This window comes from Hemiscyllium ocellatum, chromosome 43, assembly GCF_020745735.1.
Source record: "Hemiscyllium ocellatum isolate sHemOce1 chromosome 43, sHemOce1.pat.X.cur, whole genome shotgun sequence".
Taxonomy (NCBI): Eukaryota; Metazoa; Chordata; class Chondrichthyes; order Orectolobiformes; family Hemiscylliidae; genus Hemiscyllium; species Hemiscyllium ocellatum.
In genome coordinates this window covers 23,357,377-23,374,720 of record NC_083443.1, presented here as the reverse complement: position 1 = coordinate 23,374,720, position 17,344 = coordinate 23,357,377, and the positions used below count along the sequence as shown (strand labels likewise).

Genomic DNA, 17,344 nt, shown 5'->3' with positions numbered 1-17,344 from the left:
ACATTTCATTTATACTTATTCAGAAACATTTTATCAAATCACCAGTAAGATTAACAAATTCAACCATGTTATAAACATTTGGCTTTTGAACATATTATTTCACTTTGGTTTATGTTTTACTCCACAATTAAAAACAGATAATTGTATTGCAAACATAGTATCAACTAGAATAGAATGAGAATTGCTCCATATCTTGGGCCTGAGATGGAAGGCAACCTTATTATTAGGGATAATACTGATGTTGAAAAGCCACAGCACATTAAAGCTGATTTTAAAAGGTAAAAGAAAGATAATCAGAAAAGCAATTCCACAAAGAAACAGAACTATATATTGTTAAGAATGGAACCATATGGAGTATAAACTATTCACAGAAACATGGTAAACAAAATATTTTAATTTCCTCATCATTTCAGACATCCATCTTTAGAGGGCAACTGCCTTTTAGGAAGGCGTTAGAAAAACTCATTTTGACTTTGTGATGTGACATGCAAATAATAATGTTTTGCCATCATTATGAGAATGTAAATTAATTTTAACACATAACATCCCCTCTTCAGAGTTCTTACTTGAGTACCTTATGCAACTTATACTCAAAATTACATTTTCTTTCCTCTCACTTTTGATAGTTAAGTATGTTAAACATTAACACTTCCTTATTTAGATGTTGTTTGTAGTGAAGTATTGGGAGATATGGCTTCTTGTTCTGCTGTTGCTTTTCTTTTCAGAACCCTGCTACAAAAAGCTGTTCACAGAAAAACTTAATTTCTTCCCTGATCATAGGCTATCAAAAACATAGGCTGGAGCCAGTCTATGTAATGACTATGTAGCTCTGTGCTTTTAAGATCTTAGGAATTAATATTTTTGTCAACAGTGTAGCCGCCAGAGGCCCTCAATGTTTAAATGTAGATGGTGTTACACTGTTTTCACAATACAGAAACCGGTTATTTGATTCAAAAGGCCTAAGCTGGTTCTACTGCTCCATACAAGTCTCCTGCCACCCCACTTCATCTAACACCATCAACAACTGCTTTCTCCCTCAGGTATTTGTTTAGTTTCCCCTTGAATCATCACTGCTTGTTGACTTAGCTGCTCCTTTTGGTCGCAGGTTCCATGCACAAGCCATCCTTTGGCTGAGGAATTGCCCACTGCATTTATTAGTGACTACCTTACATTTATGGCTCCTAGTTATTGTGTCCCCTGCAAACGATAAATATCTGTTTGTCTACCCTACTGAACCTTTTAATCATTTTAGAGACATAAATTAATTTCACAACCTCATGCTTGGTACCAACAGAGCTGTATTACAATACTCAACTAATAATAGTATATTGACATAAAACTGCAATATTTTATGGCTTTTACATTCCAAAAAATGGTATAAAACTCAAGTGTAAACTCTAAATTAGCCAAAATCCCACAACCTATAAAATAACATGACTGTGCTGCATAAATGTATTGAAGTAATGAAAGTTCACTAGTTTTATAGATTTAAACAGAATGTTCAATTTGGCATGAGATGATTGCAGACAGGCTGTGGAAATAATGACTTCCTGGAGATGGGTAGCAGATTGCATTTCATGCAATCCTCTTAACTCTATGGAAACTCTTCTTTTCCTTTTGGTGCAATTACTCTCTGTATTCATAAACTTTCTCAAGGTGCATTTACATTTGCACTGTATAATCTTGAAAGCAAACTGAGTCAGACCTCAGCTGTTTCAGGGAAGTGACAGGAGAATGTTTTGGCTAGGAAGTGCAAATTCAGTGCAGCATATACCGTTTAAAAAGTGATCAAGAGTTTTTGTTCCTTGAATTTCCTGCTTGCTCCATAATTGCACTTAGCACAAACATTTAGATAGTGCAAATACTTATTACCCCACTGTCTAAAATGTGACTGCTGAGAAAGGAATTTTGTGTATGTGTGCAAACACACTAATGCAATACTCTCTGAGCATAAATCCAGTCAGAGAATGCAGACAAGTGAATGAAGAATCGTCTTGCTGAAACTGACTACCCTTTTTTTTCCACTCTTTGTAGCTGTACACGTGAAAAACGTGACAGTGCAGTTCTGCTAATTAGGATTAAATATCATGTGTCTCTGTTTATTCTGTTATTTTAACTATAATAGATTGAGCTGACTGTATTACTGTCAGCAACTTGTGTTTATTTGTTAATTTTCCGAGATTTTCTTTCAAAGTCAATGTTTAGGCATTGATGCTGTGGTGCAACAACAGGGTATTTGCAGGTATTGTCTCAAAACACTGGCTGTGAAATTATCCAGTTATAGATGTTTAATGCATCCATATAAAATGTATTATTGGCATTTCTAAGAGGCGGTTTACAGAAATAGCCTAAGTTAAAATGATGCAAAGGGATAACATCACCATGTTATGTTCATACATTAATATCCACAATTATTTCAAACTGCAGTTTTATTTTGGTTGCCATGGATTGCTAATTTAGCATGGTTGTGATGATTTCAATAGGGACAGAGGAACATTACATCTCTATTCTGATTATGATAATAATCAACTTTGAGTTTTAACAATTTATTGCAGCACTAATGCAGCAACTGAATTTATTTCCAAGTTCAACAACAATTTAATTTAAATTAGGTACAATAAAACATTTCTAATGAAGGAAAATACAAAGGGAATGACCATTTGATATATTTTCATGCATCCTCCCAAACAGCTATAATTTACTGGTCAAAGCATCAAACTATCTCTTAATTTATCCAAACATCTGGCCTCCATTAAATTATCTGTAAAGCTATTCCAGGCATGAATCACTCTTTGCATTAAACTGTGCTCTGTCCCATCTGTGAAAATGTTTTTCACTGGCATGTAACTTGTCTTTGGTGACTGAATCTTAATGCATCACATTAAAATGTCAATTCCAAACATTATCTTCCACACTTTATATACAGTTCCTTCTCATTTGCCTCCTTTAACTGCTGGGAGTCCTGGGGTTGGCTTAAGTAAATTAAGAAAATTGCATGGAAAAGAAGGCAGTTGCATTTACCTAGTAACTGGACAATAGCACACTCTTCATTAAAAGAATTTTAATGGTAATGTGATTGAAAAGAAAAAAAAACTCCGCCTCTGGAAACTGTTTTAGCAAGATGGGAAATCATTTAGTTACTTTGTTCTAAATAATGTAGCAAAATATTCTAGCTGCCTTTATATTAAAATAAATTGCACAATAAAGTTAAACTCTGGGTACCAAAGCAAAAAGCACTTTTTTTTTCAGTTTTGGCTTTTTTTTGTAAAAATAAACAATTTGTTAAAAACCCTTCAAAGTGGAGCTCAACATAAAAGAAAAAAATGCAATAAAAATGAACTCAAAACTAGCTTTAAACATTAAATGCACACTTGCTTTTGGTCAAGTTTACTCTTCCCCTACTGTTGTTCTATGGGAAAACAGCTTCTTTTTCAAAGGGGTGGCTGCCTTGCATCACATGTACAATTAGCCACTGTCTATTTTCAAGAGAGGAGTTGCAAACATTTGTAATGTTTATGTACAATGATAAGTGGTTCTAAACACATCTTGTTTTATAGATTTGTCACTTTCCCATTACCTTTTAACCAAGAATGCTGCTTCATCCTGATCTACAGGCATGGTATTTGACTATATTACTGCTTATTATGCACTGCCACACATCCATATTTCCCTCATGGTACCTCCTACTGCTGATAAACAGGAAATGGAAATTAGGAAGTCAGCTCCCACTCAAATCTATAGTTTCTCCAACCACTTAAATCACTGTAACCTTGCTGCAATCCCCAATTCCCCTCACACTCTCACCATTCCATTGCTACTTTCCCTGCTCCCCTTTGCCATTCGCTGCCTAAACCACCATTTCTCTGGCTATTCTCCTCCATTTTCCTGCCGTTCTCATTCTATTTCCTGTCTCCTTAGATTCCCTTCTATCCCAGAAGCAAGGCAGCAGAAAGAGGCTGTGGTGGGGTTGAAGGGAGCTATGAGATGTGAAGAGAGTGATTGATGTGAGCAGACTGTTAGTTAAAGTGAGGACAGTGGTGAGGAGAACAGGGAAAGCTGCTAGGGATGTCAGTAAACCATTTAAAAATTAATTAAATTCATGTTTCCAATTGTGTGCCAACTGTCAGTTCTTAAGGTGCGACTGAGCTAAGATAGAAGCATTCTCAGTGCCGGCACTATGATTATCCAATGTAACATAGAGTTACAGTGATCGTTGCAGGCTCTGCTTGGGACGTCACTGCTCTTGATGTCACAGGTTCTGACTTGGCATCTTTGCATGTGCAGCAAATGCACCCCCTCATGTTGAGGCACAAATAAATGCAGCCCCTCACCAACCATGCTTTATAATATTTTAAGTACATTTCAAAGTCATTGTTCTGTTTTTTCTGACAAGAAATAACTTCCAATTGTTCATCTGCCATTAAACTCAATTGATAACAATCTAAAATGATTCACTTTTCACTCTAAAATGAATCAAGAAACCCTAGAATATCATGAAAACAAACCAACTCTGGCTAATTTCAAAATTGCACAACAGATTATTTCTGAAACAATTAAGCTATGGCTGTTGTAGAATTAACAGTAAAGGTTGCAAAGATGCTGCAGGGTGGACGCCAACCTGTCTCCTTGTGACTTTCTTCAAAGTAATTCATAATATGTTATCAATTGTAGGATTTCTCATTCTACTGATGGCACAAAAGACAGATGGCCCCCACATCAACCCCATGCTCCACCAAGTCCAAATTCAAAAAGCTTTTGTGCAAATGTTTCAGTCAGGAAACAATTTCCTCTGTTTCTTAACTAAATTTATCAAGTCAGACCATGGCAATACAGCTAAATCCACCTTTTGCCTAATACACATTTTTTTGGCATGGGAAAAGCTATCTTGGAATGACAAGCAATAGACTGCACCATTTAGACTGGTAAATCAGCTTTCAACTTTGGACACATCTGCATTCGAGTTTCCTCCATACTTCGCTCAGCTTCCAGATACAGGACCTAACAAAGCTGAGATGCTTAGCTCAATTTGAGTTTGCTTCAGCACCTTGCGCTGGTTAACTGTGTTAGGGCATCAGTGGATATATGAAAGTTTTCAAAATCTCTGTTCATGAGTTACCATGAACAGGAGTGAAAATAAAGATATTGAATTATCTTTTTACCCTGTTAGGTTGATTACACATGTGACAAGTGGATCTAGTAACACACTCTATCCATAATATAAAAGGAGCTTAGTATTGTATCTGGACTAATGAAAGTGCTGTATTAATGAATCCTACACAGCAACATCTTTGTCAAAATATCTTATCATTAAGAGGCCAAGTTTTATAAGGACTGAGACTTTTATAATGAGGGTGCATTTTTGTAAATGAAGCATAGCCACCTATCCATATGATTATTTTTTCTAAAGGTGACAGATTTTGCTGGTTGGTCAAGACTCAGCGTGTTAAGTTTTTGATGTTAAGAACACTGCTTGGGAATGGCTTTAGCAAATTAAAAGAAGGCAACTTTTATACTGTATTGGAATATTTCCAGATCTTTAGTTATTGGCTAGGTAACACGCTGACTTAAAGTCTACATTTCTACTATTGGAGATATTAGCAGGTAAGTGTTTAGTATGTTTATGTGGCATTTCATCACCTGTTATTTTAATGGAGTGTTTATCTTAGTTTGGATGACTCTCCATTAAACAAAGTAGGCAAAGGAATATGCCATGGGTTTGTGAAATAATGATGCCAACAACAATTTATTCAATATTTAATAAGTTTAACTATTAAAAGTAGGCAAACTCTCAAATGCTTCCCAGCCCTCCCCATTACAAGATAAAAGCTATTATTTTAAAAAGTTAATTATTTTATGGTCGGATCAGCAGCTTTATATAATGGGATTTGAAACACTGGAAATCTATGTTTAATTGACATATTCATTTCCTCAGAGTCAACAATAAACATGACAAGAGATCTGCCTTTGAACTGTTGTATAAATAGAAGAAGAGCCCTCTAAGTTTTGTATAATCAATTATCTAGGTTCCAAGGACAAACATATGAAATTTTAAATCCAGTACTCCTTGAAGTTTTGTTCAGTCAGCAGGACCAACACAATAAGGTGCTCAATCCTGCATCTAGAATGTGTGTTACAAAAAGTGTTTGCCTTAAGTATAAGGAAAGATGCCAGTTTGAGATTTAATTCTAGGGAAAAATTAGTGTCTTCAGAATGTTCCACACACTATACAGCGGTTAGTGCACAAGCTGGACTACAGTGCGACTGGAAGTCTGAAATATCCTGCACAACAAATTATTTCCAAATTGTCCTTAATTTTCTGTATTTCCTCTCTCCCCTGGGCCTTTCCTATTGTTGTTTGAAATGATGCATTGAAAAGGTCAACTAGGGTTTGTGAAGCAAACCTTCTGAACATTCATTTATAATCTCCATATCAAACAGTCTAAGGCCATAGCTCACTCCTTTGCATGCTGCTGAAATGGACCCACAGAACTCCACTGCTTCTGCGCATTTTTGTGGTTCAAGTCTAGTTTATACAAAATGGGAATGAAGAAGATTCAGGTGTTCAACATTCTGGGATCTGCTTGACCTGACACCTCAAGTGTTTCCTGGAGATTCAGTCAACAGCTTCCAATGAAAGAGCAGTAGGGAATGTGAACATAGAGAGTGCAATCCTATAAAATCTACAGAATCCCACAGTTAATATCAAATAACTCCAGACTGCTTAGACAAAACCACAACATCATCCATGTTTGTGCATTAACCACTGACACTATTACTTTAACTTGTTCATCACCCTGAGTTTAATCTCCCTTTAAACCTTTCTTCCTGTTTAAGTAAGTTTCATAGAAGAAGCAGCAAAAGAGAAGAAAATAACTAAAGTACATAATGGAAGACAAGATGATATTTGCAAAGAAGGAAGGGCAATGACCCTCGTGCATCCACATGTAAATCAGCACATTAACCACCATGCCCATTATCATCTGCATGATCTGGGTGAGGGTAATAAACATGGCAAATCTACGTGGTACATGAAAGCCTGCAGCACGAAGTGTATAGTATGAGTACATAAAGGCATGGACGCCATAATTCATTGTCATAAACCAGCCACCACCAGCTACCATATCTTTGTAAGAATACCAGGAGTAGAGCAACACGGTGATGTGGTGATACCAGTGCAGGAATATCAGTTTCTGTTTCCGTAGAACGATGAACATAGTGTCACCTGCAATAGAAGGTATCAGATAGTTCAGCAAACTTTAGTAAAATGTGAAGCATATTGAACAGGTAAATACAAAATCCACCGTGGTCAAATCCTGATCATGAGGCAAGAAGATAAGCTAAAGCTGACACAATTATTGTTTTTCTTTCAAACTGCATATTTGTATTTGTGAAAGTAAACGTATCCAAATGTCCCTTAAAATGCTTAAGGCCAGAGCACCTTAAGTCACAACTTGTGTTATGATGGTATAAGGGGTAATGAACCTTTGAGAGTTAAAAGCTAGAACTACCTAATATAGCATCAGGTATTCTGAATAAGGTAACAATATAACATTTGGTCAAACAGCTAGATTAGCTGGGTTGCTTGGAGATAACAAAACAAATTCAAATACTGCCAATCATTTTAAATTACACCCCAAAGTACCAAACTCGAATCCAGTTTGAATTTAGTATGTTGACAATATTAAAAGCCAATGACACAATCCGATGCTTTGGGGTATAAGACCGGGAAAAATTGAACAGTTAGAGAACTGCCAAAAGACCAACAGATGTGGGCTGCCAATAAGAACTCTCTGAGAGGTACCTGTCTAGAGAAGGAGTTTGCACAGAGAAAAAACATCGACACTGACCTAGAGAGCAAATCTATAGAAGAAGTTTAAAACAGAAGATTTGACAGCTGGCTGGTTTTGAAACTTGAATTTTTTTTGTAAATCTTAATCAGGGGTTTTATCGGGATTAGAATTACAGAAGGTAAAGTAAAAGATAGGTTAGAGGAAGGAGTTGGAAATAGTTGCTGGTTCATTACTTTCTGTTATACTTTAAGAAATAAAGTTGTTAATTTTTACTTAATAGTTCTTGGCCTCTTGAATTTTCACAGATTACTGCACAGGATAAATCTTTTGTGTTGCTGGAGGAAATTAAGCAGGAGGGTTTATCTCGTGACATTACTGTTTGGGGGCTCAGTCGTCAGGACTTGAACTGGTTTAGACAGATTTGAGGGTATGAAAAATCCCAGCAGATTTAAACACTTGCAGGTTAATGTCCTAGATCTTTAAATAAAATGTAGGTGAGACAATTTGTTTAATTTTGGTTGATTAAATTAAAAGTGAGAGAAATGGCTCTTAAAATTGCTGAAGAGGTTCTGGGATTTGATGATGATTCTTAAATTGGTCAAGGAAGTTTAGAAGGAAAGAAAAAGGCCATAGTTTTAGAATTAGCAAAGAAATTAGATTTGGGTTTAACCAAGGACAAAAGTAAAGATGAAATTGTACGGGAATTACTCAAACAATTAGGTGTGTCAGAGAAACAGATAAGTGCAGTAAAGGTAGAAAAACTTAAATTACATTTATGAAAATGGAGTTAGAAGATAAACAAAGAGAGAGGGAGAGAGAAGTGAGGGAAAGAGAAGGGGAGAAAGAGAGAGATAGATAGAGAGAGAGAGAGAGAGAGGATTCTTAGCTGAGCAAAAAGAGAAAATTTGAACTTGAGAAGTTGCGACTTAGTCAGCAAAGTCAAGTTAACAAGATGGAGATTAAAAGAGAAGATATATACAAATACATCAAAACTCTGCCACATTTGATGAGAAAGATGTTGAAGCCTTCTTTATTTCATTTGAAAAATTGGCTAGGCAGATGGAGTGGTCTGAGGATTTAAGGGTAATGCTAGTTCAGACTAAACTGATAGGCAGACCTAGTGAGGTATTTGCTGCACTGCCAGATGAGGGGTCAAGAGATTATGTAGAGGTTAAATAGGCTATTTTAAGTGCTTATGAATTGGTACCAAAGCATATAGACAGCGGTTCAGAAACATAAATAAGGAACCAGGTCAGACTTATGTTGAGTTAGAAAGAATTAAACATAGTAATTTGGATAGATGGGTATGTACTTTGAAAATAGATAGGACCTTTGAGGCTCTACAAGAGATTATTCTGCTGGAGGAGTTTAAAAACTCACCTCCAGAGATGGTAAGAATTCACGTGGAGAACAGAAAGTTTAGGAAGTGAGAAGGGCAGAATTAGCAGATGAGCACATGTTGGTGCATAAGACGAGCTTCCGGCCAGAATGTTGTGATGTGAGGAACAGATGTTGGGAGAAGGGAAGATTCCACACTACAAGACCAAGAATAAAGAGCACTGGTAAGAATTACCACAGGAAAAATAAGAAGCCCAAAAGGTGGAAAGGAGGTGAAAGGCCTCATAGAACATAAAACAAAGAAAAATACAGCGCAGTACAGGCCCTTCGGCCCTCGATGTTGCACCGATCCAAGCCCACCCAACCTACACTAGCCCACTTTCCTCCATATGCCTATCCAATGCCCGTTTAAATGCCCATAAAGAGGGAGAGTCCACCACTGTTACTGGCAGGGCATTCCATGAACTCATGACTCGCTGAGTAAAGAATCTACCCCTAACATCAGTCCTTTGCCTACCACCCCTTAATTTAAAGCTATGCCCCCTCGTAATAGCTGACTCCATACGTTGAAAAAGTTTCTCATGGTCAACCCTATCTAAACCCCTAATCATCTTGTACACCTCTATCAAGTCACCCCTAAACCTTCTTTTCTCAAATGAAAACAGCCCCAAGTGCCTCAGCCTTTCCTCATACGATCTTCCGACCATACCAGGCAACATCCTGGTAAACCTCCTTTGCACCCGTTCCAGTGCCTCCACATCCTTCCTATAGTATGGCGACCAAAACTGCACACAATACTCCAGATCCGGCCGCAACAGAGTCTTATACAACTGCAACATGACCTCAGGACTCCGGAACTCCATTTGCCACCTTTCTGCCCAGCTCTGCAGCTTATCTATATCCCACTGTAACCTGCCACATCCTTCCTCACTGTCAACACCTCCACCGACTTTCATATCATGCGCAAACTTGCTCACCCAACCTTCTAGCCCCTCCTCCAGGTCATTTAGAAAAATGACAAACAGCAATGGTCCCAAAACAGATCCTTGCGGAACACCACTGGTAACTGCACTCCAAGATGAACCTTTACCATCAACTACTACCCTCTGTCTTCTTCCAGCCAGCCAATTCCTAATCCAAACCTCCAACTCCCCCTCAATGCCATACCTCCGTATTTTTTGCAGTAGCCTACCATGGGGAACCTTATCAAACGCCTTACTAAAATCCATATACACCACATCTACCCCTTTACCCTCGTCCACCTCCTTAGTCACCTTCTCAAAGAATTCAATAAGGTTTGTGAGGCACGACCTGCCCTTCACAAAACCATGCTGACTATCCTTGATTACATTTTTCCTATCCAGATGTTCATAAATCCTATCCCTTACAATTCTCTCTTAAGACTTTGCCCACAACAGAGGTAAGACTCACCGGCCTATAGTTACTAGGGTTATCCCTACTCCCCTTCTTGAACAAGGGAACCACATTTGCTGTCCTCCAGTCTTCTGGCACTATTCCTGCAGACAACGAGGACATAAAAAATCAAGGCCAATGGCTCTGCAATCTCCTCCCTTGCTTCCCAGAGGATCCTAGGATAAATGCTATCGGGCCCAGGGGACTTATCTATATTCACCCTTTCCAGAATTTCCAACACCTCTTCCCTACATATCGCAAAGCCATCCATTCTAATTAATTGTGACTCAATATTCACATCGGCAACAACGTCCTGTTCCTGAGTAATACTGACGAAAAGTATTCATTCAGTGTCTCCCTGATTTCTTCAGCCTCCACACGCAACTTCCTACTACTATCCTTGACTGGACCTATTCCTACCCTAGTCATTCTTTTATTCCTGACATACCTATAGAAAGCCTTTGGGTTTTCCCTAATCCTACCAACCAAGGACTTTTCATGTCCCCTCCTTGCTGCTCTTAGCTCTCTCTTTAGATCCTTCCTGGCTACCTTATAACTCTTAATCGCCCCAATTGAACCTTCATGCCTCATCTTTACATAGGCTGCCCTCTTCCCTTTAACAAGGGATTCCAATTCCTTATTAAACCTCGGCTCCCTCACACGACCCTTTCCTCCCTGCCTGACAGGTACATACTTATCAAGGACACTCAATAGTTGCTCCTTGAACAAGCTCCACATATCGATTGCACCCTTCCCTTGAAGCCTACTTTTCACAATTTCCGCATCCTAATTTTCCTGCCCCCAGCTATAACTCTTGCCCTGTAGTGCACACCTATCCCTCTCCATCACTAAAGTAAAAGTCACCGAATTGTGGACACTGTCCCCAAAGTGCTCACCTCCCTCCAATTCTAACACCTGGCCTGGTTCGTTACCCAGAACCAAATCCAGTATGGCCTCACCTCTTGTTGGCCTGTCTACATATTGGGTCAGGAAACCCTCCTGCACACATTGGACAAACACCGACCCATCTAACATACTCAAGCTATAGCTTCCCCAGTCAATATCTGGAAAGTTAAAGTCCCCCATAACAACCACCCTATTACTTTCACTCTTTTCCTGAATCACCCTCGCAATCCTTTCTTCTACGTCTCTAGGACTATTAGGAGGCCTGTAGAAAACTAACAGGGTGACCTCACCTTTCCTATTTCTAAGCTCAGCCCAAACTACCTCAGATGACGAGTCTTCATTCATCATCCTTTCCACTGCCGTAATACTATCTTTGACAAGCAATGCCACACCTCCCCCTCTTTTACCCCCACCTCTGACCCTACTAAAACATTTAAACCCTGGAACCTGCAACAACCAATCCTGTCCCTGTTCTACCCATGTGTCCGTAATAGCCACAACATCGAACTCCCAGGTACCAACCCACGCTGCAAGTTCACCTACCTTATTTCGTATACTTCTCGCATTGAAGTATACACACTTCAAGCCACCTTCCTGTTTACAGGCACCCTCCTTCGAGATTAATGCCATGTTCCTAACCTCCCTACACTCCAGGTCTTGCACCCTAAAGCTACAGTCTAGGTTCCCATGCCCCTGCAGAGTTAGTTTAAACCTCCCGAAAGAACACTAGCAAACCTCCCCCCAAGGATACTGGTGCCCCTCAGGTTCAGGTGTAGACCATCCTGTTTATAGAGGTCCCACCTTCCCCAGAAAGAACCCCAGTTATCCAGAAACTGGAATTCCTCCCTCCTGCACCATCCCTATAGCCACGCATTTAACTGCTCTCTCTCCCTATTCCTCGACTCTCTATCACGTGGCACGGGTAACAAACCAGAGATAACAACTCTGTTTGTTCTAACTCTGAGCTTCCAACCTAGCTCCCTGAAAGCCTGCCTAATATCCTCATCCCTCTTCCTACCTATGTCGTTGGTGCCAATGTGGACCACGACTTCGGGCTGCTCCCCCTCCCCCTTAAGGACCCGAAAAACACGATCAGAGACATCACGTACCCTTGCACCTGGGAGTCTCTCTCGTCCCCACAAAACCGCCTATCTGTGCCCTGAACTATCGAGTCTCCAATAACTATTGCCTCAAGTGTTTTTATTGTAATGGAGGGGGACACAGAAAATTACAGTGCCGGTGCTTTCAGAAGGGCACTGGAAAAGGATTTTTCATTGCCAGAAAGTGGGACACAGAGTCACAGTTCTTCATTAAAGAAAGGCACTGTGGGAAAAGATGTGGTAAAAGAAGCTAAGTCAGTGGCACTGGTTCGGCCACTGTTGGAAAATTGCGTGCAATTCTGGTCTCCTTCCTATCGGAAAGATGTCGTGAAACTTGAAAGTGTTCAAAAACGATTTACAAGGATGTTGCCAGGGTTGGAGGATTTGAGCTACAGGGAAACGCTGAACAGGCTGGGGCTGTTTTCCCTGGAGCGTCGGAGGCTGAGGTGTGACGTTCTAGAAGTTTACAAAATTATGAGGGGCATGGATAGGGTAAATAGGCAAAGTTTTTTTCCCTGGGGTCGGGGAGTCCAGAACGAGAGGGTATAGGTTTAAGGTGAGAGGGGAAAGATATAAAAGAGAACTACGGGGCAACTTTATCACACAGTGGGTAGTACGTGTATGGAATGAGCTGCCACAGGAAGTGGTGGAAGTTGGTACAATTACAACATTTATGAGGCATTTGGATGGGTATATGAATAGGAAGGGTTTGGAGGGATATTGGCTGGGTGCTGGTAGGTGGGACGAGATTGGGTTGGGATATCTGGTTGGCATGGACGGGTTGGATTGAAGGGCCGGTTTCCATGCTGTACATCTCTATGACTCTAAGAGCCAAGGAGAGTACACACGCTGGGCAGGGGCTGGGTATGGAGTAAGCACCTGATTTGCTTTCCCAAAATGCAACACCTCGCATTTATCTGAATTAAACTCCATCTGCCACTTCTCAGCCCATTGGCTCATTTGGTCAAGATCCTGTTGTAATCTGAGGTAACCCTCTTCGCTGTCCACTACACCTCCAATTTTGGTGTCATCTGCAAACTTACTAACTGTACCTCTTATGCTCGCATCCAAATTATTTATGTAAATGACAAAAAGTAGAGGGCCCAGCACCGATCCTTGTGGCACTCCACTGGTCACAGGCCTCAAGTCGGAAAAACAATCCTCCACTACCACCCTTTGTCTTCTACCTTTGAACCAGTTCTGCATCCAAATTGCTAGTACTCCCGGTATTCCATGAGATCTAAGTTTGCTAATCAGTCTCCCATGGGGAACCTTGTCAAACGCCTTACTGAAGTCCATATACTGTTCTGCCCTCATCAATCTTCTTTGTTACTTCTTCAAAAAACTCAATCAAGTTTGTGAGACATGATTTCCCACGCACAAAGCCATGTTGACTATCCCGAATCAGTCCTTGCCTTTTTAAAAAACATGTACATCCTGTCCCTCAGGATTCCCTCCAACAACTTGCCCACCACTGAGGTTAGGTTCACCGGTCTATAGTTCCCTGGCTTGTCTTTACCGCTCTTCTTAAACAGTGGCACCCCATTTGCCAACCTCCAGTTTCAGGCACCTGACATGTGACTATCGATGATACAAATATGTCAGTAAGAGGCCCAGCAATCACTTCTCTAGCTTTCCACAGAGTACTCGGGTACACCTGATCAGGTCCTGGGGATTTATCCACTTTTAACCATTTCAAGGCATCCAGCACTTCCTCCTCTGTAATCTGGACATTTTGCAAGATGTCACCATCTATTTCCCTACAGTCTATATCTTCCATATCCTTTTCCACAGTAAATACTGATGCAAAATATTCATTTAGTTTCTCCCCCATTTTCTGTGGCTCCACACAAAGGCCACCTTGCTGATCTTTGAGGGGCCCTATTCTCTCCCTAGTTATCCTTTTGTCCTTAATGTATTTGTAAAAATCCTTTGGATTCTCCTTAATTCTATTTGCCAAAGCTATCTCATGTTCCTGTTTTGCCCTCCTGATTTCCTTCTTAAGTATACTCCTCCTTTCTTTATACTCTTCTAAGGATTCACTCGATCTATCCTGTCTACACCTGACATATGCTTCCTTCTTTTTCTTAACCATACCCTCAATTTGTTTAGTCATCCAGCATTCCTATACCTACCAGCTTTCCCTTTCACCCTGACAGGAATATACTTTCTCTGGATTCTTGTTATCTCATTTCTGAAGGCTTCCGATTTTCCAGCCGTCCTTTTACCTGTGAACATCTGCCTCCAATCAGCTTTCGAAAGTTCTTGCTTAATAACGTCAAAATTGGCCTTTCTCCAGTTTAGAACTTCAACTTTTAGATCTGGTCTATCCTTTTCCTTCACTATTTTAAAACAAATAGAATTATGGTCGCTGGCCCCAAACTGCTCCCCCTCTGACATCTCAGTCACCTGCCCTGCCTTATTTCCCAAGAGTAGGTTAAGTTTTGCACCTTCTCGAGTAGGTACATCCACATACTGAATCAGAAAATTGTCTAGTACACACTTAACAAATTCCTCTAGTATGGTAAAATCCTCTACCATAACTACCCTATTATTCTTACAGATAGCTGAGATCTCCTTATAAATTTGTTTCTCAATTTCCCTCTGACTATTTGGGGGTCCATAATACAATCCCAATAAGGTGATCATCCCTTTCTTATTTCTCAGTTCCACCCAAATAACTTCCCTGAATGTATTTCCAGGAATATCCTCCCTCAGCACAGCTGTAATGCTATCCCTTTTCAAAAAGGCCACTCCACCTCCTGTCTTACCTCCCTTTCTATCCTTCCTGTAGCATTTGTATCCTGTAACATTAAGCTGCCAGTCCTGCCCATCCAGAGCCATGTTTCCGTAATTGCTGTGATATCCCAATCCCATGTTCCTAACCATGCCCTGAGTTCATCTGCATTTCCTGTTAGGCCCCTTGCATTGAAATAATGTAGTCTAATTTATTAGTCCTACCTTGTCCCTGCCTGCCCTGATTGTTTGACTCACTTCTGTTCTCAGCTGTACCAGTCTCAGATCTTTCCTCACTATCTCTCTGGGTCCCACAGCCCACTCCCCCCACCTTACTAGTTTAAATCCTCCCAAGCAGTTCTAGCAAATTTCCCTGCCAGTATATTAGTCCCCTTCCAATTTAGGTGCAATCCGTCCTTCTTGTGCCCCAAAAGAGATGCCAATGATCCAAAAATGTGAATCCTTCTCCCATACACCAGCTCCTCAGCCATACATTCATCTGCTCTATCCTCCTATTCCAGCCCTCACTAGCTCATAGCACTGGGAGTAATCCAGTTATTACTCCCTTTGAGGACCTCCTTTTTAAATTTCTGCCTAACTCTCTGTAATCTCCCTTCAGAGTCTCAACTTTTTCCCTTCTAATGTCATTAGTTCCAATGTGATCAATGACCTCCTGCTGGCCCCTCTCCCCCCCTCCGAGAACATTCTGCACCCTCTCTGAGACATCCTTGACTCTGGCACCAGGGAAACAACGCACCATCCTGCTTTTTCTCTGCTGGCCACAGAAACGTCTGTCTGTACTTTGGACTACAGAATCCCCTAACACAATTGATCTCTTGGAAGTCGACGTACCCCTCGTTGCATTACAGCCAGTCTCAATACCAGAAACTTGGCTGTTCGTGCTACATTCCCCTGAGAATCCATCACCCCCTACATTTTCCAAAACAGCATACCTGTTTGAAATGGGTATATCCACAAAAGACTCCTGTCCTAGGTGCTGATCTCTCTCACCCTTCCTGTAGTTAACCCATCTATGTGACTGTATCTGAGACTTTCTCCCCTTCCTTATCGCGTCTTTGAATAAAGTTTACTCAAAGAACAGGGGGAGAAGGACACAAAGTAATAATTTTGAGACATACAGGATCTAACCAGTCACAAAAAGTAAGGGATGAGCGAATATGCATGCTTCCTGATCTGTTACCCAACAGTGTGGTAATTTATGGGATAGATGGACAGAAATTTACCATTCTGCTATGTAAGATCAGGTTGGAGTGCCAACTCAAGACTGGCGAAGTAACAGTGGGAGTGATTGACAGCGTGTCAGTTTCAGGAATTCAATTTGTTCTTAGGAATGATTTGGCAGGGTCCAAGTTGGGAGTAACACCCTCTGTTGTGGAGAAGCCCAAGAAAGATGAAGAAACGGAGGAGTTAAAACAGAAATATCCTGATATTCTCTCACACTGTGTAGTAACCAGATCCCAGGATCTTAAGTCACAGCACGAAGCTGTTGAGGTTCAGTTAGCGGATATCCTGTTTGACGTAATTGTGCAGAAAAAAAACCTGAACAGGCAGAGGATCAGGCAGAAGTGTTTCATCCTGAAAGGCTAAGAAACTTACAAATGCTAGACAAGGTGGTAAAAGATATATATGTGGATGTATCTTCTGAAAAGGAGGCAGAGAATATTCCAGAGGATTATTATCTGAAAGATAGAAGCCTAAGGCGGAAACGGAGACCACGGTAGGTTAGTGCAGAGGAGAAATGGGCCAAAGGGTCCCAGATTGTGTTGCTGGCAGCATACAGACAGAAGATGTTACAGGTAGCACATGAACTACCTGTAGGAGGTCACCTAGGGGTATGAAAGACTCTGGCTAAGGTACAAAAACATTTTTATTGATGTGGTTAACTTTTGCTGTACATGTAATACATGCCAAGTGGTAGGTAAGCCACAGGTGGTAATAAAACCAGTACCACTGTTGCCAATTCCCGCATTTGAAGAACCTTTAACGGAGATTATGACTGATTGTGTAGGTCCCTCCTAAGAACTAAAGGTGGGAACCAGT

At 40.4% G+C, this 17,344-nt stretch overlaps 1 protein-coding gene across 2 annotated transcripts in view; it reads right to left on the bottom strand.

Moving 5' to 3' along the window:
- Nucleotides 1–17,344, bottom strand: part of LOC132834980 (elongation of very long chain fatty acids protein 6-like) — a 107,287-nt gene that overhangs the window by 1,030 nt on the left and 88,913 nt on the right. Inside the window, exon 4 of one of the 2 annotated variants that reach the window (XM_060854157.1) lies at nucleotides 7,138–7,222. In XM_060854157.1, the coding sequence (XP_060710140.1) occupies nucleotides 7,138–7,222 (85 nt within the window). Of the gene's footprint in view, nucleotides 1–6,758; nucleotides 7,223–17,344 lie in introns of those variants that run through there. The other variant, XM_060854155.1, reaches the window with a different exon arrangement.